General features: G+C 34.4%; 3 protein-coding genes across 5 annotated transcripts; 2 read left to right on the top strand and 1 right to left on the bottom strand.

Annotated features, from left to right (window-relative positions):
- The first annotated feature begins 7,917 nt into the window (after positions 1 to 7,917).
- LOC105331628 (igLON family member 5) lies at positions 7,918 to 11,814 on the top strand. Of its 2 annotated transcripts, none has more exons than XR_010712924.1 (6): positions 7,918 to 8,349; positions 9,316 to 9,422; positions 9,651 to 9,855; positions 10,225 to 10,364; positions 10,652 to 10,777; positions 10,971 to 11,814. XR_010712924.1 is itself a non-coding variant. In XM_066081557.1 (6 exons), exons 1-6 carry the CDS (start codon positions 8,286 to 8,288, stop codon positions 11,078 to 11,080), a joined length of 738 nt encoding a protein of 245 aa, XP_065937629.1. In that variant the 5' UTR covers positions 8,153 to 8,285; the 3' UTR covers positions 11,081 to 11,805. The 2 variants fall into 2 exon arrangements, 1 of the variants encoding a protein (XP_065937629.1); XM_066081557.1 differs by having other exon boundaries at positions 8,153 to 8,349; positions 10,239 to 10,364; positions 10,971 to 11,805.
- Positions 11,815 to 12,275: 461 nt separating this feature from the next.
- Positions 12,276 to 17,978, top strand: LOC105331629 (solute carrier family 25 member 3). 2 transcript variants are annotated; one of them, XM_034448600.2, is made up of 7 exons: positions 12,276 to 12,407; positions 12,530 to 12,659; positions 12,967 to 13,271; positions 13,809 to 13,990; positions 16,111 to 16,283; positions 16,783 to 16,893; positions 17,291 to 17,978. In XM_034448600.2, the coding sequence occupies exons 2-7, from the start codon at positions 12,536 to 12,538 to the stop codon at positions 17,449 to 17,451; spliced, it is 1,056 nt and encodes a 351-aa protein (XP_034304491.2). In that variant the 5' UTR covers positions 12,276 to 12,407; positions 12,530 to 12,535; the 3' UTR covers positions 17,452 to 17,978. The 2 variants fall into 2 exon arrangements, with proteins under 2 accessions (XP_034304491.2, XP_034304492.2); XM_034448601.2 differs by having other exon boundaries at positions 12,381 to 12,439.
- Positions 17,610 to 23,924, bottom strand: LOC105331631 (E3 ubiquitin-protein ligase TRIM45). The gene is made up of 7 exons (XM_011433905.4): positions 23,330 to 23,924; positions 21,902 to 22,127; positions 20,782 to 21,015; positions 19,663 to 20,633; positions 19,050 to 19,353; positions 18,673 to 18,822; positions 17,610 to 18,495 (listed from the first exon to the last, which is right to left on the bottom strand). The coding sequence occupies exons 1-7, from the start codon at positions 23,540 to 23,542 to the stop codon at positions 18,419 to 18,421; spliced, it is 2,175 nt and encodes a 724-aa protein (XP_011432207.3). The 5' UTR covers positions 23,543 to 23,924; the 3' UTR covers positions 17,610 to 18,418.
- Between the last annotated feature and the right edge of the window lie 1,697 nt (positions 23,925 to 25,621).

Raw genomic sequence — 25,621 nt, 5'->3', positions numbered from 1 at the left:
CTACAACCAAAATAATATTCAAAAGGCGTTATTGACTCAAAATAAAATAAAAGAATCGCTATACTTTTCACAAACAATAAAACAGATATTCATTCACTTTAAATTTATTATGCATTCCAATAAATAAGTCCGTCCTTTCACGGGAACATCTCAAAGTATGAAAAACATGAGATATGCAACCCCCCCCCCAATAGTCTATTCAAAGAAGTTATACATTTAATGTCACTGGTGAACCTGTTCGTCTTGGGTACGTTTAAATAGTTTAGGAGATGAAGCTGAATAAATCACAGGATCCTGAAGATATATCAATTTTATATTTGAGATAAGTTTAAATTTAAATTTAGTATAGAATGTATTTTTTTAACCAACACGGGTTGTGTATATATTTCCTGCAATGTCGCCACCTTCATATCCCGCATGAATCGCCAAAAAAGCTTGTGTAAATGAATGCATTCATAGATTCTATGGGGTATATATGTTTAAAATGACATTAAAAGAGTAATCTTCATGGTAATTTTAAGTATTCTGTTACCAGCAATTCCTTAACTATATATCGCACACAAAGAAAAATCTTGCAATTGGAATATATAACAATTTCATTTTCCTTTAAAGATGGAAACTATGATTCTCAAATTGAAATATATTATGGTAGCTAACTTACAGCATTATCAGATATACGTGCAGCAAGCACATGTGACATATGATGCAATTTAAAATCTGCTCACTCCGGTTCATTAATTGTCAGTTTAGATTTGCCGTATAATTAACCCTGTCCTAATACCGGTAGCATTATTTATTAACATCGCAGTTTTTTAAATAAATGAAATATATCAAAAAAGAAGAATTAACATTGCAGTTGCTCTACATGTTCAGTCGCTTTCTAGGCAACTTAATGACATTATATATAGTGTACCTTTTCATATTAACTTAATTCTTTATGGTACATGTAGTCCATACAACTTTAATTTTTCTTATGTTCACAGTTATATTAGAGCTTCTAAGCGTTTTTGACTGTCTAAAGATACACTGCTTAAACTTATCTAGTTATTATCATAATATACTTAGCTATTCCATACCACTCTTTTTTACTTTTTCTTTTCAAATGGGCTGGATTATGAAAATGCCATGCTAATTGTGAATGTCTGTGGGTATGAATGAGGTGGTGGGCTTGTAAATGTAGGTGTGAATGGATGAAGCATATATGTCAACTTACGAATTATTCCCATGGAAAAAGTCAAGATTATTATTTTAGATTCATTCATTATCCCCTGTAATACTGTATTCTATAGATTATTCATTATAACCACTGCTTGACTTTGTATTTTGGAGAGGGTTTATATAGGCTTAGCCTGTTGCATAATCATTTTGAATCATGCATGAAACATGTTTAAATTTAAAAATGTTAACTACAATGCGCTAAGGTTATTTACAGAAAATATCTGTAGACTTCATTGAACACTGTGTACACTAATGAATCTAAATTATGGAATGTGAAATAGATTAACTTTCAAACATTGTTGACAATAACAATATAGCACATCCTATATCACATACTTATCTACCGTTTCAGGATGCGTCTGGAATACACATGTTTAATAATCCAGCTCGATCGTACTATTCTGTCATATTTCCTTTAAGGTCATATATAACTAGGTCTTGAGAGAAGATTGTGCAGCAGAGCGCTTTGCTATTTTCAGGTCAAAGTAATTTTAATACTTTTTTTTATTAACTTGAGGCACTTTTTAAAAAAAAAATCATCGCGGTTGTATGCATGATGCAAAAGAAATATGTGCATGGCCATGTCTATTTAAAAGAGGTACATGAGCCACATCGCTCAATTGAGCTTAACTCAGCAGAAATCTAAGTAATAATTTAAATACGTTATCAAATATCATGACTTACAAATCTGACATCATTGTTTCCCCTTTTCCCGATTCGCCTTAAAATTCTCAAACCGACTGTGTTGGACAAATTGATTTCTAATTTCAAATCATTTAGAGTAGGCATGTTTTAAATCGAACGCACTGCTTTAAAACAAAGATATTCCACTAAAAAGCTAAAATAATTGTTTATAGTTACAAAAGGTTTACATTCCAATCAAATTCAAGATTTGATTTACATAATCATAGGTTTCGTCAACAATTTAGTAGAACACCCCGTTTGCTTTTGTCATATTCCATTTCTTTTTGAGAAATCTAATAACAATTTTGTTTTGGGAGTAATATATCTTCTCACAACTAAAATAGCATTGAAAAGGAAATTTTCGCCCCGTATTTTGCACCCTTCTACACTTGCAAATGGATTCCCCCATACAGTGGACTTTGGGGGAGTTGATTTTAATCAACTCTCCTATGCAGTTACTCTGGCAAACCGAAAGTGAAACAGTGTTTGGACCTATGCACAAATCATCACCGCTGACAAGACTAAGTTCTTGAAAATAATAGAAAAAAATTCGATGTAATGTATGCTGAAGCATTGTTTTTCAAGGAAACTTTGAAAAAAGTCAAATTTTATATACTACGAACAATTTAGATATTTTTGTAGTCTCGTGTATTCCTACGCCAGAGTTCAACCAGACGCTCGTCTGCGACAAGCAGAGATGGAGGTCTCTTGCTTGTCGGATATTAACGGAGACAGTCGAGCTTCTAGTTAAACGAGACTAGAGTTCGATATCAATAGTGCTTGGACCCATACAATTTTTAGAATTGTTTCGATAACTAATACATACTAGTAGTTGAAATCTATCTTTAAATATTACACAACATGATTCATATGGGGTTTCTCGAAATTCTTGTCGGAAAGGTCTAAAACTTCATATCATTAAAAAGTGCGTAATTCAAATACAAACTAGAAACTAATTGCCATGCATGATAAATTGATTTTAAAATAAATGATAATCGATAAAATCAACTCCTGTCAGTACTTCAGTTCTTTGATTCTACATGTATTTGACACAGTAATTTAGAACTTGATTTGAATTCGCCTTGTCTTAATTCACCCGCTGACAACGACATTCAAGCATACATGTTCACATTATTTTCAACTATATATCGCGTTAATTTAGGTATTACGATTTATAGAAAGAATCTATATAAAAGAACCTCAAGACATAATTAGCGGTGGAAAGCTCATATTCTAAATCAATTGAATTATAATTCTTTCTCATGTTTTTTCAGCCGGTCCCTCATCTTTTTCTCTGTGTCCCAATGTACATCATCTGGCCAACGTTTAACATCCGATCCGGTGTAATGAAGAATAATGATTCTACGTAGAAAAATGACCCCTTTGCCTGAAGAATAAGTGTCATTTTCATAAAATTGAGCACACTCCACATGAAGAAAAGTGACCCCTGTAGAATTATGACCCCCTTGTAGATTAAAGTTTTTCAGTATATTTTTTTTATTATTTGTGAAATAGTCTATACACTATTGTAATTTTTACTGCTGCAGTTTACAGAAAGTAACAGAAATTATAATTCATATTCATATAAACTTAAAGTGAAAGAAGGGGTATATCTCAGAAAATAAAAATCCTTCCGTTATAACAAGATATTGATTGTATTTCATTGGGGTATGGTTGTCACCTTAACAATTACATTTACATATATCTATTGTGTTCCGATAGGGCCTCTTCGACCTAAGTTGCAAAGGCGATAATGCGAAGGCGAAGGAGCAAAAGTGCGAAGATGCGACGACGAAGCGCGAAGATGTGATGCCTAAAGTGCGAAGGTGCGAAGGCGAAGGAGCGATACTACTATCGCTCCTTCCCAACTTTGCACTCTGGCATTCGCATCTTTATTTTATTGGTACGAATGCGCTAGGCCATCGCGCTAACTATGAATGTTTATAAATATTTTAATGTGTACATGTAACATATATGTTTATCAGTAATGGTTATGCCTAATTATTATCTACTCCACACAAAATTTAATGTCCGCCATAATGTGTACATATGCACTTCTAAACACCTGTCACTTACCAGCCGTCTGTTTATACCGTGGACCAAACACAGTAACATTCTAATTTCATTATGCGACACACCTTGCTCATGCGTGGATCTAGAGGGGGAGAGGGGGTCCGCCCCCCGGAAAATTCAATATTAATAATTTTACCAGCAAAACGGGAGAGGGAGTCCGGACCCTATTCCCCTGGATAATTTTATAAATTTTATAAAAAAAAAGATTCCAAAATATGCCTCGGAACCCTTTAAACGATAGAGAGCTCCGCAATTATAAAACATAGGAATCACAGACTACAAAGCTCACCGAGACGAGGCATCACCTTTATGAGGCATCACCGTTATGAGACCACCTTTATCATATTATATGAAAACCATCCTTTATGATCTTGGATATTCATGGATTTTGACACAATATCGTATATCATCTGTTAAAAAATTGTATGACAATCATATGTTCATATGTTAATCAATACAATAATATATAATTGAAATTGCATCCTATTATACTTACAATATATATCATATACTACCATAAAATACCGTAAAAAATGTGAGATATGATATTATAGCGTATGATATGACATTGTATTGTGTTATACATTATAATTGTATTTGATCAAATAATAGAATATCATAAAACATAATGCAATATAGTATTACATGAAACAATATCATATTGCAATAATACATCATAACATTGAAACATATGATATTATATTGTATAAATAAGCATTCAAACATTATTTTTTGAAAGATGTGGTCACATAACTGCAGCGGTGCGCATACAAACTGTATAACGCGCGCTAGCGCGTTATGAAAATCTGTTTTCACTCATCGTTGCAGTTATAAGACCTCATTTTTTAAAAAAAATAATGAATCACTGCTTATATTTACGTTTTTCCGCAAATACATATGTATGATTTTTTTTTTTAAAAAGCTCTGTCTTATTCAATGAGTAATGCGAAATTAACGGAATGGCCACTGGAACAGCCGAAACATGCTGACAAAAATAGTACGAAGCGTTTTAAATTCTAATAACACAATTTTATTTTTTCTTTCTGTAATTTAATGAATTTACTCTTGGTATACTAAGAAATCAATCAATTGAATTTATTCAACTGTCAAAATATATTTACATCAATGAAATATTTATCAGCGTAAGTATAATATCAGGTCGTTATCCGGTTTGAAGTCGCGAGAAGAGTCAGTTCTTATTCTTCGAGAAATACTGAAGAAATACTTAATGTATTCATACGCACCAGATTTGGTGAGTAAGTCTTCTGTGTTGTGTGTAAATATCACTAAAATTAACCAATGCAATTTAATAGAGGGAAAGACAGTGAATGTAAACATTATAGTATGATATTGTATTGTATGATACGGTATCATATTTGATACATAATATGACATTGTATTATATAATACAATATAATTTGATAAACATTGTATCATATCAAATGAAACAATATCATGTGATAAAGTAAAATATAATATAATATAATCATAATATATACATTGTATCATATGATGCAATAATATATATTAAAATCTCATAAAATACAATTTCATGTGATATGATAATATATCATATAAACCAATATCATATTATACAATATCGTATGATACATGTACGATATTTTATAATATTACAATTACATAGGGATCATGTTACATTATTAACCAACAACATCTATTTATCAAGCAGGTTTGAGTAAGGTAGGAGATTTCTTTAGCATCCTTGATAATGGAGATCAGGCTCTGCATCTGAAGCAACCTCTTCGTTTCATTTATAATATAGTTAAATCAACTATGCAAGCAATCTATCTAGCTATAAAACATGTGACCTGTTCCAAAAAACTAAACCTCATCAAGAATCATAAACCTATGGCTCTGATTCAGCATTCAAGCCTGTCAGGTGCATCAGTATCATAAGACTATATCAATGCAAGATTGGTGAAGTTAGGACCAGTAATAACTAAGATATCGTCATCAGAGGGCACCTGTTTCAAAAACTTTAACCAGCTCTTAAAATCTTAACCTCCTCAGGCATCCGAAACCTGTGGCTCAGATTCAGCATTTAAGCCTGTCAGGTGCATCACTATAATAAGACGCATTATCCATACAAGTTTAATGCAGTTAGGACCAGTAGTAACTAAGATATTATCATTAGAGGGCACCTGCAACAGAAACTTTAACCAGCTCCAAAAACCTTTACCTCCTCCTGCATCCGAAACCTATAGTTCAGATTCAGCACTCAAGCCTGTCTGGTGTATCAGTATCATAAGACCAGCAGTAACTTAGATATTGCTATTTAAGGCACCTGCAACAAAAACTTTAACCTGCTCCAAAAACCTTAACCTCCTCCAGCATCTGAAAGTTAGGAACCAGATTCAGTAGGTCCAGAGGCATCCTCCATGTAACTTTGGTGAAGAGAAGACAAGTAATAGCTTAGATACAGGAGCTGCAACTAAAACTTTAACCAGCTCCGGACGCCGACGCCGGGGGTATAGCATATGCTCCCATTGACTTCGTCTCAATGAGCTAAAAAGGCGAAAGCGCGAAGATTCGAAGGCGAGAGTGCGAAGTTGCAAATGCGAAGAAGCGGTAGTAGTATCACTTCTTCGCCTTCGCAACTTAGCACTTTCGTCTTCGCTAATATAAGTGCATCACCCAGATTTAATGATTTAACCAAAATTATGAAAAGTTTACTCCACTGTTAGGCATTATAACCAAGCTGAAGTTAAAGCCATTACGCCAGTACAGGTTAACGGCCAATAAGGAAAATCGTCAAAGTACTGAGAGTACTCGTACAGAAAATATGTTTTACTTTATCCTCGGCATACTTTAGTAAGTTTAGTTAATATCAAGATGATTAATGCATCAATAGTTTGTATGAGCATTGGTAACGTTGGATACAATAAAGATCGTGTGATCAAAATCAAGCGGGATATAAACCCCTAACATGGGTCCTAACCTCTTATCAACGCTTTTAGAAACAATCTTTTCGTATTATAATCGATCAGTGTTTATTATCTATTAAGATTTACTATAGTCAGGTACTCTTCAAAAATTTGCTTTAAAAGAATAAAGTCTATCCATGATCACAAATACAACATTACAACAAATGTTTAGAATATTGATGTTCATGTATTACGTAGAAGAAAACAAAACTAACGCAGAATGCTTTTTTTTTTTTTAAATCACTTTTCCCAAGAATATAAATAAGAAGTATTCATATTCCTACGTTACCTGCCCCTTAGTCTTTTTCCATAAAGATATATACATGTATCATTCTTCGATTGACAATTCATTCACCAATGAATATTGCTTATATTATTACAACAATTATTCTTTCATTATCATTGTTCGTTAATTATCACACAATATCCTCATTGTGAATGAATTTTCTTTATATGCGTCATTTCCCGCCGTTTGTCGACGAGAGAATTCGAAGTAACGTAACTGTTAACAATCAATTTGTGGCAATGTAAGAGTGTTTTGCGTGTGCTTGCTACGGATAGGAAAAACTATATACAGCGATTTATTTACAAAATCGGTGTTTATAACTTCAAAATCAGTTGAACAGAGTGAAAAATAAAGTAATTTTTAAGTCATATCCTGGATACGGGGTAACCAGTTTCTATTCATGTTTACGGGGGGGGGGGGCATTTTTTTATGGGGGTCATTTTTCTTCATGTTTAACATGAAGAAAAATAACCCCTGGGTCTTTTTTCTTCAGAAAAATCCAATTATTCTTCAGCCAGGGGGGTCATTATTCTACGTAGAAAAATGACCCCCGGTCATTATTCTACGGGGGTCATTATACTTCATTACACCGGCCGTTTATCTTATAGTCTTAAATGACAAAAAACAAACAGGACAATCGGCTTCCGAAGATGGCCCCCAGCATCATAAAGACAGCATTTTTCAACAGCTGGACTATGGTAACTGTTGCGTTTTCCTAGGTCTGCGTTTTGATAAACAATAGTAATTTCTCTTCCAGAATAACACAACACATTCTCCTTTATCTATTGGCGAAAAAAAAATACCATAAGTCTTTGAATTCGGGATAAAAACACATATACATGGACATGGCACTTTCAATTTACGCTGTACAACAAAGGAATAACGTTAACGACATTGAGCGCCCGAGATGGATGCCTTGTATATTGCACAGGCATATATAGAATTAAGTCAGAACTACTCCCCTAATCTTATTCTCAATGCCTGCATTCAATAATATAAATCCATAAATAACACGGTCTCCTAAGTCCAGATATTGTTTCATATTATTTGGAGGTCGTGATTTGGAACCATTTACCATTATGACGGACGTACAACTTGTCACTACTTTCTGTTTTCTTGTCGGAATCTGTGTTATCTGCTTGGGTAGGTAGATATAATTCGCGACAATAGCTATCATACATGTACATGTAAACAGGACATTTTTTAAAAGAAATACTTAAGGTCACCTAATTAAGCGATATTCACGGTAACTGCGGTACTGCTCTTTTGAAGGGAAAAATGACATAATTTGGTGAAATATAACGTAACGTCAATTGTTTCTAATTATTTCGGCAAAGTATATCATTTTGCCCTGCAGGAGAACAGTACCGCAGTTATCGTGAAGAGGTCTACAGGGGACGTTTGGTCTTTGTGAAGTTATATTCAATTATTTCTTACATGCACTTTTAATTCAAGTTCAGTTCTAATCAATTAACCGGATGAGTAAAATGTATTTAATTAAAGAGAGCTGCATACTTCGAATCATTTAATTAGCGAAAGTATAATCTAGAAAATTGATGATCTGCCAAGATTAGTTACTAGTTAATGATTATTGAATATCTAAAAATAGAATTGAGATTAGTCGATCGTAAATATATTTACCCACAATCTGTTTAAAGTACATGTACTATAACTTCATGACTTCTGAGTAAGAGAAATTTTTCTTGATGAAAAAAAGGAATATCTTTCAAAGAGGTATCCGCACTAATGCTCGATTTCTGCCTAATATTCGTATATTTCGGAATTTCGCCAAATCTCCTGATCAGTTTTTAATTCATCTAAGATAGAGAGTTCATTCCATATAAACAATCTAAATGTACAAAGTTAAACTTATTTTAAGGGGTTTTTTTTTCAGCTGGAAGGAAGGGGTGTTTGGGTCAGGGAATCAAACAGGAGTCTCGGTCTAATCAGAGCTTGTATATTTAAAACGTTTTTTCAGCTTGATACAATTTTGTTATATCATTGCACTTATACCGGTATTACATAAAATCAATGAAAGGAGGAAACATTTTTATTTGAATGTACAGGCGGATGATGGACTTTGATTTTGTGGTACATTTCGATTTTCAGGACGAGTTTATGGACAAGAACTGAATGGGGACACAGAGTCTTTGTCGGTGATCGAGGAAGGGGAGATTACTCTGCCGTGCACGGCGCACAACATCACTGACCGGAAAGTGAGGTCCTTGATGGTCCAACTGTAATGAAAAAACGAACTTGCCCCCCCCCCCCCATGCATTTATACATCTATGTATTGCAATCTTTTATTCAAGTGGGCATCGCGGGGGGGGGGGGGGGGGGGGGTCAGAAACTTTTTTCTTAGTAAAGTATAAATATGTTTCTCTTGAACCTTAAATGTTATGAAAAGTCATAATTATCATTTTTTTTCTCTTATCTTAATTGAGGTCTTTTGGTTTCAAAAAGAAGGATTTCCACTATTTGTGCTCAATGAGAGCTATACTACAGACGATCGGTTTGAACTGGTTCGGTCGAGCAATGACGACTGGGGTCTTCGTATTCATGACGTCAGAGAGGATGACGCAGGAATCTACAGATGTCTGCTGAACACTAATCCAGTGCAGCTTAAAACTCTGTATCTGGATGTCCTAGGTATTATATATCATACACAATATAATTCAGATTTGAAAAATTAGAATTCTTGAGACTGTTTGATGCATTGTATTAACGTCCTCAATAGTTTCTTGGCAAATGTATCAATTTTATATAATCCATGATATCGATAATCTGAAAAAGGGTTAAGTAATTTACATCATTCAGTGATGAAGTTACGCCTTAAATCATCAGCATAAATATCTCATATTCTCAAATCTTCTCTATTGAGAAATCGTATTGGTTTTTAACAATTAAATTCTGAAGCAATTACGTGTAAATAAGTTGATGGGAGGAAAATAGATAAATAAACTAAGTGAAACTAACACTGCAGCTAAATTATATTTTTCGTAATGATAAAACATGTAGATGAATCTGATAAGTTCCAGCAAATATTAATAAAACGCTATCCAGTACAACAGTCAGCGCGTCGGAGGGTGAGGATGTGGACCTTTACTGTGACGTCAGAGGAAACCCCAAGCCCCTGGTTAGTTGGATAAGAAAAGGGGGTATGTTTTTGTTTTTTAGTTTTTGGTTTGGTTTTTTTTTTCATGAGCTTGATGCTTTTTATTGACATGTGAAATTTTTAAGAACAAAAAGATTATTAAAGAGCAGACTACGTTTGGTGAGCAAACATGAAACTTGCTGTCAGGCATCACTCTGAGTGGATTTTCAAATGTCTTTATTTAATCTCAAAAATAAAACACCATAGAAACAGAATTTGACATCCATTACTTAAAAAAAACCGTATTTTCATTTGATTCATGATAACTGTGTCAATTTTCTAAATCTGCAGAATATTTTGCTGTGGGGAAAAATCTAAGTCTTCATGACGTCACATGCGACACGGCTGGTACATATACATGTGCAGCTTCGAATCATGTCGGGGAAGCCGTTTATCACAATTTTCAACTTTCAATTTGTGAGTTATGGATCTCAATTTGCTATGAAATTTGTTTTAAAGACTATTTTAACTCATAAACAGAAAAAAACTTTTTAAAGCAGATTTTGAATAAAAACGAATGTGAAATGAATTGGTCCAGCCTATAGTCAATAGCATGGAATTTCAATTCTTTTGAACAATTATTCAGTAATTTCTCTTGTTTTACATGTAGGTACAAATGCAGCTAATGTATCATTTGGAGGAAAGGGAGCGATCTACCTGATTTTATTCACCTGCCTTCTCTTCAATAGTCATTTTACATCGTTGAAGTTTCTATCTTAATTGTGTTATACGAATGCATGTTGTTATCTGATTTATAAAATATAAATTTGTTGATGAATAGTTTGTGTTTCATTCTTGAATTCTGACACATTATGTACGTGAGATCCAACTTTTTCAGGAAATTCAATTTATATTTTATGGTTAATCGTACACTTCCTCTTCTCAAGTCCCAGTCCTTCCCAATATCACTTAATCGAAGTTCCATATGAAATAATGGAATCATTATAGTATATATATTGGTAATAATACACTATCCCCAAAATAAGAAGTTTTTAGCAGTGTGGGCAATATATACCTGTATACGAAAGACAAATAGGGTCAAATATATACCTTCCGATATCAAAACAGAAAAATACTTCAGAGTTCTAGTTAAAAAATTCGATCTAACAATTGACTGTTACGAGTGAGGGGAGTCACAGTAATGTACGTACATATTAACACGATTTTTAAGAATCTGGAGGTCATAAATAATTTTTTGAAGATAATATTAAAATATTGAAAACAAAATTTAAAAAACAAATCATTTTTTTTCAAACAAAGTATGATAAAGAGACTCAGTGTAGACCAAATGCATGTCCGTATATTTAGAAATACAAAGCAAAGATCGAATTATTCAGCAGTACTAAGGATATGACTGATTTTTATGGATTTTTGAAAAATTAATTAAAAAAGCAAATTTTATATATAGAATTGCGATATGAGAAATAATCACTGGATGACGCATTTTTAATGTTAATAAAAGGCATTAGAATATTGTGCACATGATTTGTACTGTATATCATTTAATGCATTTCATATAAAATAATACAGTTTTATGCTGGTAATAGGCTTTTAGTTTATCAAATTTAATCCAGTATACCAAAAATCATCCTTAGTTTAAATCTTTAATTGTGTACAAAATTACTTTCTGTCGAGAATTGGAGATTCTAAACAAGATTTAACACACTGACTTCAACAAAACCTATGTATAAACTAATAAAGCTGCGTTGATATGATCATGTATTTAATAGGAGGAAGGCTTTATCAATGTTACGCGATAAAAGGTTTTGACATTTACCCTGGGGGGGGGGAGGGTGTGTGCATCACCAATAAAATTAAATTTTCTTTCAAATTTTTGTGAAAAAATCTTACAATGCTATCCAGGGATCTTAATTACATGGTATAGTGACCAATATGCATTTCGTATATCCGTTATTTTATACATTATATTTATTTTGAACAAAAAAACTTTGACGTCATCGCCATTTAACCAATGGCACTCAAAAAATAAGATTTGGCCCGTAACTGTAATAACCGACCCTTCGTATCGACACGCCATTGAAAGAAGGTTAGAGCTGATACCGGCTTTACTAATTTCGTGTAAATAATAGAAACTTGGAGCTGCAATATGAACAAAAGTTGTAGATTGGGTTTTTGTGTAACATATTTACATTTTCTCTTCTTTTACAGGGCATCATGTTCCGTTCTTTGATTGAAACTGCCCGGAATAATCCGCTGGCCAAACCATTCCTTGCAGAGGCCAACTGTCAGACAAAAAGTAGCGATGTAAGTGGAACAGGAATGGCTGCAGCTGCTGCTGGTAAGAAATTTTATAGATTTAAAATTAAGTTATTAAAAGGAAGGCGTGCGTTAAATATAGAATGACTATTCGAAAAAATTTCCATTCATGAATTGTCTTAACAGACTCGCGGTCATGTCAAGGGCGTATGATCATGTCAAAATTATTTCACTCTAAGCAGTTTTTCTTAGAGAAATCTTTTGGATATTAAGGATAATTTCTATAAGTTCCCTTCTATTAAGAATATGTATAAACATATATCCAGATTTTCAAGTCATCCGTCAGTTATTGTTTCATTTTGAAATTTAGCCCTTATTTATTTTTCAAGAGGAAACAAGCTGTGAATTTGGATCCAACAAATACTATGCTCTGTGTGGTTTTGGTGGAATTCTCAGCTGTGGTATCACACACACTGCAGTGGTTCCCCTTGATCTGGTGAAGTGTCGTATCCAGGTCAACCCTGAGAAATATGGAGGCATCGTCAATGGGTTCAGACTGACCGTCCAAGAAGGCGGTATGAAAGAATTGGCCAAAGGATGGGCACCCACAGCCATTGGCTACTCAGCGCAGGGGCTTTGCAAGTTTGGTTTCTATGAAGTTTTCAAGATTGTCTATGGAAACGCTATGGGAGAGGTAATAAGTGTTTTCTTTTAGTAAAAAAAAAATTATCTTCATTGAAAATGAAGTGAACGATATAGAATGCAAAATGAAAATTCAAATTTCCCTGATTGATACAAATGTCATAAAAATTTAAAAATAGTGGTCTATTAAGACATAGTTTTATTGTATGTACATGTGTACATATGGAAAAATAGTCAGAATTACTTAAATTTTTGTTAAAATTCTGAAAGGGGTGAGGTTATTTTAATTTCTTAGATCACTGTATGAAAACCAGAGTTTTAGGTAGACTAATAGCTGCAATAATGTAGATCTCTCAGATTTTTTATATCTGCCATTTAAGGCCCATTTTCTGGAGAGGGTTACAATTCCAAAGAATCTCCATAATGGTGCAGAATTTATTGTTTACTGTCACTGATTATAATACATGTAGGTGAAATAGATTGCTTTACCACTAGATCTTTATTGACAAATTTATTAGAACTGAGATTTAAACCATTGGATCAGAGAGTAAAAAAAATTGTTGCTCACTTGCTTCTATACTTCGTCTAGGAAAATGCTTTCTTGTGGAGGACATCCCTGTATTTGGTAGCCAGTGCATCTGCTGAGTTCTTCGCCGACATTGCCCTGTGTCCTATGGAGGCCGTCAAGGTTAGAATCCAGACACAGCCTGGGTGGTCCTCAACACTCAGAGAGGGATTCCCCCGAATTCTTAAAGAAGAGGGAATTAACGGGTAAGTCTTTGAAGGTTTTAAAAAGGTTATACATGTATTCATCTTCCCAGGACACTTTTTTTCAAAAATTGATTTGAGGGAAAGGCATTTCACATAATTGTCTGTACATGTAGTGCTGGACAATATTTGTGCAAACATGATTTTTTCTCTTTGGTCAAAGTAATATTTTACATGTATCTAAAAGTTTAAGGTGTAATATCCCTCTGCTATTAATTTTACCATATCTTTTTAAAAAAATTTCATATTGATTTTCATGAAAGTCAATATCAATAGATTCAGATGAAACAAAGTTGAAGTGAATTGATAATGTGTCTAATCATGTTATGAAGAAAACTAGACATAGTGAATAGAAAAAACAAAATTTTACCATCGCAGCGTACAATTAAAAATATTAAATGTATATGAAAATAATATATAGTTATATACATTGCCAATTCATATTAAAAAACATAATGAAGCGGTGCTTTTTAGTTCAGAATAGCACTTTGTTGTATAGGTTTGAAACAAAAATTGCTTCAATTAGCAAGAGTTATCTTTCTTTATCATAGACTATTGAAGATTTTACATACATATTTTGCATACAGTACTTGATAAATTGCCACAGTTTCTAATTAATCAGAAATGTTTTCTGTTTTTAAATTTGGATCAGATAATAGTTCATGTGAATGGATCCATATATTTTAGAAATACATGTACTAAAAGTGTTAACCAGTCGTGAGAGCATTTTGTTATAGCACCAAAAGGGGGTCAAACGAATGATCTTCCAGTAATTGGTATGATCTCAATATAGGGATATATTGTCTTGAATAAAATGTAATATTATTATTTGTTTATTTTTGTTGTCCCATATCTGCTCTCTCAGATAAGAAAACCCATATTCAATATTGAACATTTGAAATGTTATGTTTCAAACGATGATAATTAAGCCTAGAGTTTGCAATGCTCTTGGTCACGTTTTTCTCAATTATAATTCATTCACCTTTGTGAACGAGCTATAAATGGGGAGAGAGAGAGCAAAATTTCATCCAAAATTCTCTGGCCTAAAACATCAAACATGTACTGTTCATGTACTGAACTAGTACATAAAATTTAGTAATATTTCTAAGAAAAATTAATCCATTGGGGGAGGGGAAGGGGTATACATGTAGACACTGCCTCATTAAAATTTTGATAAATATAATTCGCTTCTTACATTTTTTTTGTGAAAGTTTTCTTTACTTTTTTTCACTTGCCAAAAGTTTGGGTTTCGATCGTTTGGTTCAAATTTCCTTTTTTTAATAATTAAATATTAAATAAATGTTGCCTTCCAACATAAATTGGGGCCCAGCACTGCTTCCCTTATTGCTACATGCCTTAATAATTGGGAGTTAACAGAAACAAAGTGAGATTATTTTCTACAGAAGTTATCTCTCTTATCAGAGGGATATTCCACCTTAACAAATCTGAATTGGCCTCTGTAGTTTGTTTGGTGGTTTTTTGGGTTTTTTTTTTCATTTCAAAGGTTTTCTTGAGTTATACCCCTTAAATAGCTCTTTACCACATTTTAGATGTCATGGTAAATTTTGTTTCTTTCAAAACAGTTACTTAAGAAATTCTCTTTGAACTAAGCACAACTTTATGAGTATCAATATCAAAACGCATTGAAATACCTTACCCAAATTTTACTTTAAGAGCTTCTAAAAATCCAAGAAATCAGATCTGAAGATATCAAAACTAGTTATACTTTGTTCTACAGATTGGAAATTTGGAATACGTCTGTCAGAAGTTTGAGCTATAGATAACCTTTTATCAGTATCTTAAAAGCTGTACATTGTACATAATCACATATCTCATGTATTTCATAAGACCAATTTAATTGAATAATGCAAAAATGTATGATAGAAAGATTTTGCTGCAACAATTTTATTGCTTGTTCTGTTTTCCTGTTCAAGACAATGCATTATAATGAAATAGGCATATTTCATCACAGCTATATATATTAATGTATTTGATATTTGTTTGAATTGATGTTGTGTTGATATCTAACTGTCTTTTTCAAATGTTAGGAATATTAAAGTGTATTAGATCAGCATGTTAACCAAAAGAAGTATAACTAAGACAAGTTTGGACCTTGATTGTAGTTTCTACAAAGGACTGGTTCCATTGTGGGCGCGACAGATCCCCTACACCATGATGAAGTTCTCCTGCTTTGAGAGGACACTGGAGGCCCTGTATAAATATGTTGTGCCAAAACCACGCTCAGAGTGCAACAAGTCAGAACAGTTGATGGTCACATTCACTGCTGGTTATATTGGTAAGTGGAGGAGAGCGGTGGAATAAAATTATGCTTGCTTGCAACTTTGAAAGGAAATACAGTACAACTTTGTATCTTGAACTAGACGGGACCGTTTAAAATCTTCGAGATATTGAAGTATTCGAAATATAAAGGGAAAAATAATTTTAAAAATAAATGGTTGGCACTTGCAAATCACTTCCACATATCCATTGTATTTGAGATATCAGTGTTCGAGATCTCAAAGTTCAACTGTATTTTCAAAGTAAAGGTTGTTAAGAATTTGCTGATCTCTAATTGAAAAACAATTCCATTAACTTGATTAAGCTACTGTTTGTGTGTTGTTTTTTTTTGCTTTTCCATACAGCAAATAAATATGATGGAAAAAGAAAACCTCTAATTTTCAACTCCCTATAGATAAATTGCATATTTGTTAGTTTGTACACCTTTAAAACTAGTCAAGATTTTAGAGAGCATTCTTACAAGAGAAGATACACTAACTGGATCTGTTTGTTTTCAGCTGGAGTTTTCTGTGCCATTGTGTCTCATCCAGCTGACACCATTGTATCCAAACTGAACAACGCTCCAGGAAGCAACTTCGTCAGTGCAGCTAAGGAACTAGGATTGAAGGGTAAGGATGGGTATTATTTATTCCGTTTAACACACTTTCATATTGTTCTTTGATTATTTCAAGCATATGGTACCGATATTAATATGGTTTAAGATCCAAAAGCATCTTTTTATGTTTTAAAACAATTGTTCAAGTAAAAAATAAGCCAAAATAAAATTGTTTGGAATAGCCTCCTGACTCATTGAAATACCCCCAGCTAATAAAATTTTATTAGCAAAAAATAAAAACTTTACTAATATTTATTGAGTTAAACTTTAAGTTTTTTTAAAAAAAATTGCCTCCCTTCTCTCCTGGATCTAGACACCCCTAGGAGGCAATTCCAAACAAACATTTCTCTAAATAATGTTTTAATATGTGTAAATTTATGAAAACTGATTGGATGAATTGTTTGTGACAGGAATGTGGAAGGGACTTGGCCCCAGGATCATCATGATCGGTACACTGACCGCTCTGCAGTGGTTCATCTACGACTCTGTCAAGGTCTACTTCCGCCTGCCCCGACCCCCACCGCCCGAGATGCCCGAGTCTCTCAAACGCAAGCTCGCACAGCAACAATAATGACAACATAGCTCTAGGATCTAATTCAAATTGAACATTGACAATTTAAGAAAAAAAGCCAGTGTATTACAGGATTACATTTTTATCTGCTTTAGGAAAAAAGGAATATTCTTATTTTGTGGATGCATACATGTATGTTTACATTTTTGTGAACTGGACCATGTTTACATTTTCCAATGAACTAAGTCTCTTATTATCACAACCTAAATATGTTTTCTTTTGTTGTGGATTTGCAAGATATTAATAATTTTTCTTCAGTATTTCAAATTTTGATGGATTTTCAGAACTTCCATTATGGGGAAATTGGTAGAAATTGTGATATGTGTGGATTTTTACTCTACCTGGTTTCCCAGTAGACACTTGTGTTTGTACAACGGCTGACTGCTAGCCAGTTTATAGGTTTTTTTTCACTCTTAACTTATTCTATAACAGCGCAGATCTGTGGATGTATCAACGTTTCATTTACCTTGTCACATCATATCTTGTTAATTTTTGACAAAATAACATTAAAAACAAGAGTGAATTAATTGTGATTTTGTTTCTTTTGTTTTGCAAAGGCTAAAGATAGTTGCATTAGCTTTATATTAGTTGTAAACTTTCCAGTTATTAAACATTGGCATCCCATTTTTCATGGGAAACTAGTACATGCATTTTATAATAGGAAATCCCCATAACTATTACCAGTGTATAACAGGACCAATGATTGTTCCATAACCAACAATGAAGGAAGAAAAAACGTACTAGTATATCATGCTAACAATCTTGGAATGAAATACATGTAATTGGGTACAGTTTTATACTCATTTATTAAACAATACATTATTTATTCATGCTTGTAAATCTGATGCCAATTTATAATGCCACAAAGAAAACTTTCTCCTATTGTTAACGGTAGTTTATCTGTAGAGAACGTCACAACACATTAGTGGTACGTTGAACAATATCACATTCTGCAGCATCTTGGCTTTCAAGCATCTGTCTCGTCCAAATCAAGGGAGATAACCTTCTGTGCCTGGCCCAGCGGTAAGGTAGACCGGAGGTACACTGAAACCAAGATATCGAAAAACGGTTGATTCAACAGGATGAATATAACAGTTACAAAAATGTATATGTCACTGTTGAATTGATGCATACAATGTATAGTTGCTAGTACATGTATTTGAAAAGGTATTATCTCCAAACTCTTGAGTACTTCATAAAAGTTAATGCTGAATCAGATACCTCGAGTTCGGTCAAACTCGGCAGATGCAACAATGGTTTCACCCATGTAGACACTGAGTAGGTGGCGCCCTAATCCGCTGACGTCAGCTGTGACGTCAATCAGAGAATAGTCGTCCTGTCTTGGCGTGAGAACACAGCTGATGGTATTTCCTGTAGGAAAATTTTATACAATTACCAGGTTAAGACTATAGAGCAACTGCAATAATTGAGTACAAAATTATATATTATCATATAAGATGTTGAAAGTGGGCAAAGGTGATATCAGTTCTTCTGCTAACTGCAGATATGTAGGTCACTGGTCTGGAAAAAATTGGATGTTCATTCAATTTTTTTCCCAGACCAGTGGGCTACCTTTAGATCTGGAGGTACTCTTCTACCTTTTGGGTCTTTGATGGTCGCTCTCATCACAGCAGAGTCAATTTTGATCGGAATCCCTCGGTAGTCTTGTGGTATCACTGTGAACCTGACCGAGTCATCCTCCCAGTAAGTCTCGTCCACTATGGTCACTGATTTGCCTGGAGAGATGGAAGAGGACCAGATCTGGGCGCTGTGTGCCACAACCTGCTCAAACTTTGACTCCAAGGAGTCATCGTAGAAACCGAAGGTTGGCAGCTCATGTGGACTGGCCTCGTATACCCCAGTAGCAAGTTTATCGAGTCTCTTTATGATGGCCCTCTCAGTCTGCAATTATACAAGTTGTATTAACCCATGCATCATAAGCGATTTTCTTTTTTGAGTTTGACAGAAATACACAATATAAAGGACAATCGTATATAACATCTTCATCTTTGCTAGATAAGTGTTCCTAATCCTATCAAGTGTGTTAAGAGTGAAGGCAAAATTAGATACTTTGGCTAGTGCACATGACAAACATTCAACAAAAAGGTGCTGAAAATTTTGTTTAGCATTAAAAACTATGATACCATGGTTGTTTTTACAAAATTAGGCAACACTCCATGCAAGAACCAGTAGTACAAAAAACATATTAACCTGCATGAAAGCAACTGAGTTTGGAGAAACCAAGACACAATTCGATACATCTTCGGCGTCCTCCATTTGTTTCTTCAGAGCAACAAGCCCCGTTGTTTGTTCTTCCAATATCTCTAGTTTTGTTTTAGCCACCTTCTGTAACTCCGTCTTTAGTTCGATCTTATTCTTTTCAAGTACCTTCATTAAACTTTCGAATGTCGAATCAATGTTTTCGGCCACTCGATGTGCATTATCCTCGATATTTTTCCTTTCGATCTCGATTCGTTCGATAGTTTCAGCGACGTTCTTCTGCTTTTCATGGATTGCGTTTTTAAGCCTGTAAACCTGCTGACGTTTTTCTCTTGCAATGTTTTCTATCTCCACAGCCTTGTGCCTGTCCATCTCTTCACATTTCTCCAATAAGCACGTTGCACACACTGGTTCCATGCAAGGTTCCGCGGTACAGTAAAATTTCAAACTATTTTCAGAATGACGCTTGCAAATCACATTTCTCTTGAAAACGTCTAATTTTTTACCACGTTTGATATCATCAATGGGCGAAAGAGCGTGTTTCTTTGTTGCCGTGACTCTTTGGTGCGCTTCTTGGCATTCGGGACATAGCCATTCTGCACACCTAATGCATCTGTGCGTTGCAACCTTGTCTGGACACACGCTACAATTCAGCCTGTAGTTTTCGTCATTTAGATTACGGAAATCCAAGATATCAAATCTAGTCAAATCTTCGGGACATTCTTTTTCTACGTCAACGATGTTAAATCTAGTATCACAGACTGGGCATTGAACTGTATCAACGGTATTCGCTTCATCTAAGCACTTGGAGCAAAGAGTATGAAGACACGGTAGAAGTCTAGGGCGCCTGAAATCCCGCGCGAATGGCTCAAAACATTTCTGACACTGAAGGTACCTATCCGGCGTGTCACGTGACTTTAATTTGTCTAGAAGACTGTCCAATGCTCCATCAATTTGTCCATCTGAAAAAAAATCAGAACTGACTACCAGTACTAGTATCTGGGTGTTTAGTGTATTGTTACAAAACACTTCTAGCTAAAACTGTCAAGTGTTGTGAAGAGAAACCTGAATTGCAGAAATGCGTGATGATTTGGTAAGGTAAAGTCATACCATCTAAATCAACTGCCTTTGGTTTTGAGATTGATTTCTTGTGAACGATATGAGTGAATATGGCATGTTCCTCTTCCAGAGATCTCTCCTCCCTCCCCAGATGTACGTCCAGCACGCAGTCCCACGGCATCTCGTACGTGTATCCCCCGCTCCTCTCCCTCCCTACAGCCTCTGACGCTGTGGAACTAGCTATACTTATTCTTCCGACGATTTCAAACGCTATCAGGCGATACGCTTTAAAAGAAAGTTTCATATCAATGCTACGTTTCTGAACTCAACGATTTATTGGGCAATGATTTGAATTTCCCGGTTGGGCGTGAATGCACAATTTCCGATAAATTTTCGTTTGCTAGTACATCCATACAGTATATTCTGAATTCATAAAATGACTCAATCTCTATTACCAAAATACTTGTACATGCATGTGTGCTGAGAAGGCTCAACTACACTTATTATATCAAGTCTTATACACGTTTTTCTATAATTTCAAAGTTTTAGATATGAATTGTTTGAAATTACTTTGTCATGTTGTAAATTTTGTATTTACTGCCACCCGGTTAATTCAAAATTTACAACATGACATTACAGTAGATATATAAAATGACCAAGAGCAACATCTAAACAGTCCTCACTTTGGAAGACGACTAGAAATTATGGGATATCAACTGAATACCTATTAACTGAATGATTGTACAACCTTTTAGTATTCACCTAACAATCAAATGTTAATAACCTTATTAATTGTTACAAATTATTGAATGAAAGTTCTCTTTACAATGAATTGTAAGGAAATGAAAATCATCACTGTACAGATATCATTGTCGATTACCATAAGAGCTCAGTGGTTAAGTATCGGGATTGTGAATCGCATTTTCCGATCGCGAGTTCAAATCTTCGACCCTTATGTTTATATTCACTAAATCAAATTTTAGAAAATCGTATTTTTACCAAATTGCTGATTTCTGCCTGTTTGACTCATATACTTCTTATGATTGATCATGATACCTTTCAAAATCAAGTCGTTTTCTGCTGATTTGAAAAATATGTTTATATTTGAACCACATTTTAAAGTATTTGGCAGTTTGATACGAGCATGTTATACAGTAAACCAGACACGTACAGTGCTCGGGTTTGATATTACGTCGCCTACACTCCTCCAAGGTGCTGAACGTGACATGTAGGAGCTCCAGGAACCGGTCACAATGCTCGTCCTCCTTACAGAAATGTACGGTCACACAGCGCTCCACGGCGCCATAGCGCCGCGAGAACTCGTACCAATACTGGTCCTTGGTCATGTAGTGGAGATTGTCCGCCAAAATATTGTTCAGGTCCAAGTCCATCCTCACCTTAACGACAATTAACAGAATTAAACGAATGTCACTGGCTTCTAAAGTTCTTGTGCATTTTAAAAATATATATCGTATGATGCGATCATATCAAAGTACACCACAGTAGCGAATTACGTGGTAAAATACCATGCATTCTTGTTATATGATGTCTGTCTGTCTGTCTCTCTCTCTTTCTCTCTCTCTCTCTCTTTGCATCTTTCATGGATGATATGGTTCCAATGCATCTGTTAAAGTATTTATTAACTTGTTATTGGAGAGGTCGATGTACTTGGGTCAAATGTTGGACTGTACAGCAAGGTGAAATGATTTGCGTCATTTAAACAATAAAACGCTTCTTTTTTTTTGGTGATTCATACGAGATATGAAGGTGGCAGCATTGCAGAAAAAATATCATTAGCGGATTATGTTATGGTTATGCAATGATCGCTACCTTCATAACATGCATGAATCAGCAAAGAAAGCAATTTATTAATTTTTACATCTTTCTTTTTAACAAATTGATAAACTGGTCGTATTAAGTTAGTAAAATTAACTAAATTAGAGCTAATGTACATCAGTACGTAAGCAAAAAGAAACACTATGAGGATTTGAGTTTAGACATCATCATGATTATATTTCGTGCAGTCCGTGATTTTCTATGAATTGCAGTTCCATAAGAAAAAGAGGGAATCATACTTGGTGGATGTAAATATAAAAATTCTAATCAATATTTAGAGAAAGAAAATAACCTTAACTGTTATAAATGTTTTAGGGTTTCATAGGTAAGAAGATATTTGACTTTCTTCATACTTGCAGTGAAATTCCTTCACAAACCATTTTTTTGTACAATAGTATTTGAAGTAAAATTCACCTTATAAAATTCATTTTGTTGAGAAAGTGTTTACTTCTACGAAATAAGATTAGCTGTATGAAATGTCTTTGTGAAACCAGGCGTAAAATAGGGAAGTATCGGTCCACGAAAATGTGTAAGCTGCATGCACATATCATATGTACATATCATTCACACAAAAAAGGTGAAATTGAATCCTAGTATGATCATGATTGTTTAAAATTCATGATTGCAATTTTGTTCCCTTCTAAAATAGGACACATTCAATTATGACTACAAGTTCATTGAAAACCAGTATGTTTTTTAGTTAAAATTAATTGTAAACTTTTATGTACATAATTAATTGACGTCATCTTCACGTGCGCCCTACCTTTTGCTGGCCCGGTATGTCCAGAATTGACCCAGTTTTAGTCTGGGACAAAGCTGTGGTTTGAATCAGGTATACGTCACAGCGTCCGAACGAATGCAACTCACATTTCACAGCGGAAGTACCCGATCCCGGTATGGACGACGGGATGTAGATTTCACAAGTTGTCGAACAGACGACATTCTCGTCCCGGTAAACACCTCCCAAACGACTCATGTTTAGTTATAATTCAGAAAAAAACCATATTGGTCACATACGAACAGTTGTTAAAAACAGCTGTCGGAAAAATAGCATCTATGAATCACACCTGTCAAAAGGCTCGTGCTATTTACGCGTAAACAAAATCTACTGACACACGAGATTAAATTGGCCTATATAAGGCACAAATTTACAAGCTGTATTTGTGGCACGCGTGGATGATCACTTGTACTTATCACATATTTTAGCTATATATGGATGTGTCAGCAGTAGTGGAGTTATTTTTCTCTCAGTGTTAGCTTTGCCTGGACGAACTTGTATCCCCAAGCACTGTGGTTACATAAAATTACATGTAACTGGGTGAAGCTTAATGCGTGTGGAGATCATTTTACTACGATATACAAATTAAGACGATCATTTATCAAGCACATAATTAGCAAATCGAATCAAAATATATAAAACAAAATATATTTACATCTTACATTTCATATCTGAAATATAAAACATTTTTTGCGTATTATTCAAATTTTTACTTAGATGTGACAATGGCGATAGGTACTGAGTACATAAAACAAAAAATCAAGATTAAATTTCGAGTCTGCAACCTCGCATATACTTCCTTGTTAAAAACCCAATCCATTTGTAACCCCCTCCCCCGAGATAGATGTATTTGAGATTGATCGTATAAAATTACTATTGCATATACATATGTAGCATTATTTATCAATTTAAATAACAAAGATTTCACAGCAAGCCTATACAATTCTTTAGAGAAAGAAGAAAAAAGGTGATGTGTAGAGTAAACATGATCATGCATTAGTATATATAGGTAGACATACATTAGATTATTTCCATGTAGGAAAAATGATAAATGAACAGATATATCCAAATACAAGTATCAAGTAACATGGTTTACATAAGACAGAGCGGGGAGTGGGCTTCGGTGCAGCGCCCCAGCAGGAAGCAATGGATCCGCTCCTGGTTTATGCAATGCTGTTCTATCACCAGGTGTGCCGTGTTCACACACAGCTTGTTGTGACACAGGTGGCTGACTTCCCCCTCAACATCCCGGAACTGGGACCTTGTCAGACCCCTCTCGACCATCAGCGCCACCCGGTGGGCCTTCTCGAGTTTCCTGCCCTCCACGGGCCACTTGACAGACTGGAGTCCATACCCACTGTACGACACGTTACCCGTCCACAGGACGCAGGAGTTCTCCCCCGGCTGATGTTTACTTTTCTTTTTTAATTTAAATTGAAGATCGCGGAAAAATGCGTCCATAAATGCATGTTACTATCTGTACCTATCAAACGACAGTCCGAAATAAACGGAATGATAGCGTCCACTCAGAATTCTTTCCCGACTTTTTAAACTTTTTTTTTATTGATTTGTATACTAAGATACAAGGCTTAAATTCTGCCGTGAACCGCCTGTATGTATATATACCCCCAGTCAGTCTTAAGTTTCTGTTCAGATGCATTTGTGTAACTAATTAGTTTAATTTATCTTGCAAGAAATTAAAGCCATATTACATAAAATATGAATTCTGTTACATGTACGTACGTCTATTTTTACAATCTTTTTCCTGTGACTGTGTTTGTATACCTTTGTCGATTTGTACATGAATATACATTTACTTTGTTTATGATATTGCATGTTCCTATTGAACCAAATTATTTGGTTTGAGTGAATAAACTGAACTTTAATTAAAGTTACCCTTGATAATTTTTCTGGGTCCGCAGATGCTAAATCAAAAAAAAAAAACAACCAAAAAACAAACAAACAAACAAACAAACAAACCAAAAAAAACCCCAAAACAAAACAAAGAAACGCTCAATATATAAGAAATGAACTCAATGTCTACCAAGGTTATTTAAGAAATGAACTCAATGTCTACCCAAGTTATACTCGTATAACCTGGGTTGGGGCAATTTACGCTTTATAATCCGCGAAGCGGATTATAAAAAAGCGTAAATTGCTCCAACCCAGGTTATACGAGTATAACTTGGGTAGATATTGAGTTCATTCCTTATAATTTAATTTTCTGGAATTTGCTGTACAAATTGAGTCCGTTTTACTTTTAAAAATGATATAAAT

This window comes from Magallana gigas, chromosome 4, assembly GCF_963853765.1.
Source record: "Magallana gigas chromosome 4, xbMagGiga1.1, whole genome shotgun sequence".
Classification (NCBI taxonomy): Eukaryota; Metazoa; Mollusca; class Bivalvia; order Ostreida; family Ostreidae; genus Magallana; species Magallana gigas.
Note: the sequence above shows the minus strand (reverse complement) of the source record. Positions and strands in the feature narration are given on the sequence as shown.

Coding starts and splice junctions, on each gene's coding strand:
- LOC105331628 (XM_066081557.1), top strand. CDS start 8,286: ATGACGGACGTACAACTTGTCACTACTTTCTGTTTTCTTGTCGGAATC. Junction 9,423..9,650: donor ACAACATCACTGACCGGAAA/GTGAGGTCCTTG, acceptor ATCTTAATTGAG/GTCTTTTGGTTTCAAAAAGA. Junction 10,778..10,970: donor CAATTTTCAACTTTCAATTT/GTGAGTTATGGA, acceptor TTTTACATGTAG/GTACAAATGCAGCTAATGTA.
- LOC105331629 (XM_034448600.2), top strand. CDS start 12,536: ATGTTCCGTTCTTTGATTGAAACTGCCCGGAATAATCCGCTGGCCAAA. Junction 13,272..13,808: donor ATGGAAACGCTATGGGAGAG/GTAATAAGTGTT, acceptor TACTTCGTCTAG/GAAAATGCTTTCTTGTGGAG. Junction 13,991..16,110: donor AAAGAAGAGGGAATTAACGG/GTAAGTCTTTGA, acceptor CCTTGATTGTAG/TTTCTACAAAGGACTGGTTC.
- LOC105331631 (XM_011433905.4), bottom strand. CDS start 23,542: ATGAGTCGTTTGGGAGGTGTTTACCGGGACGAGAATGTCGTCTGTTCG. Junction 20,634..20,781: donor AAAGGCAGTTGATTTAGATG/GTATGACTTTAC, acceptor ATTTTTTTTCAG/ATGGACAAATTGATGGAGCA. Junction 18,823..19,049: donor GACCATCAAAGACCCAAAAG/GTAGAAGAGTAC, acceptor ATTTTCCTACAG/GAAATACCATCAGCTGTGTT.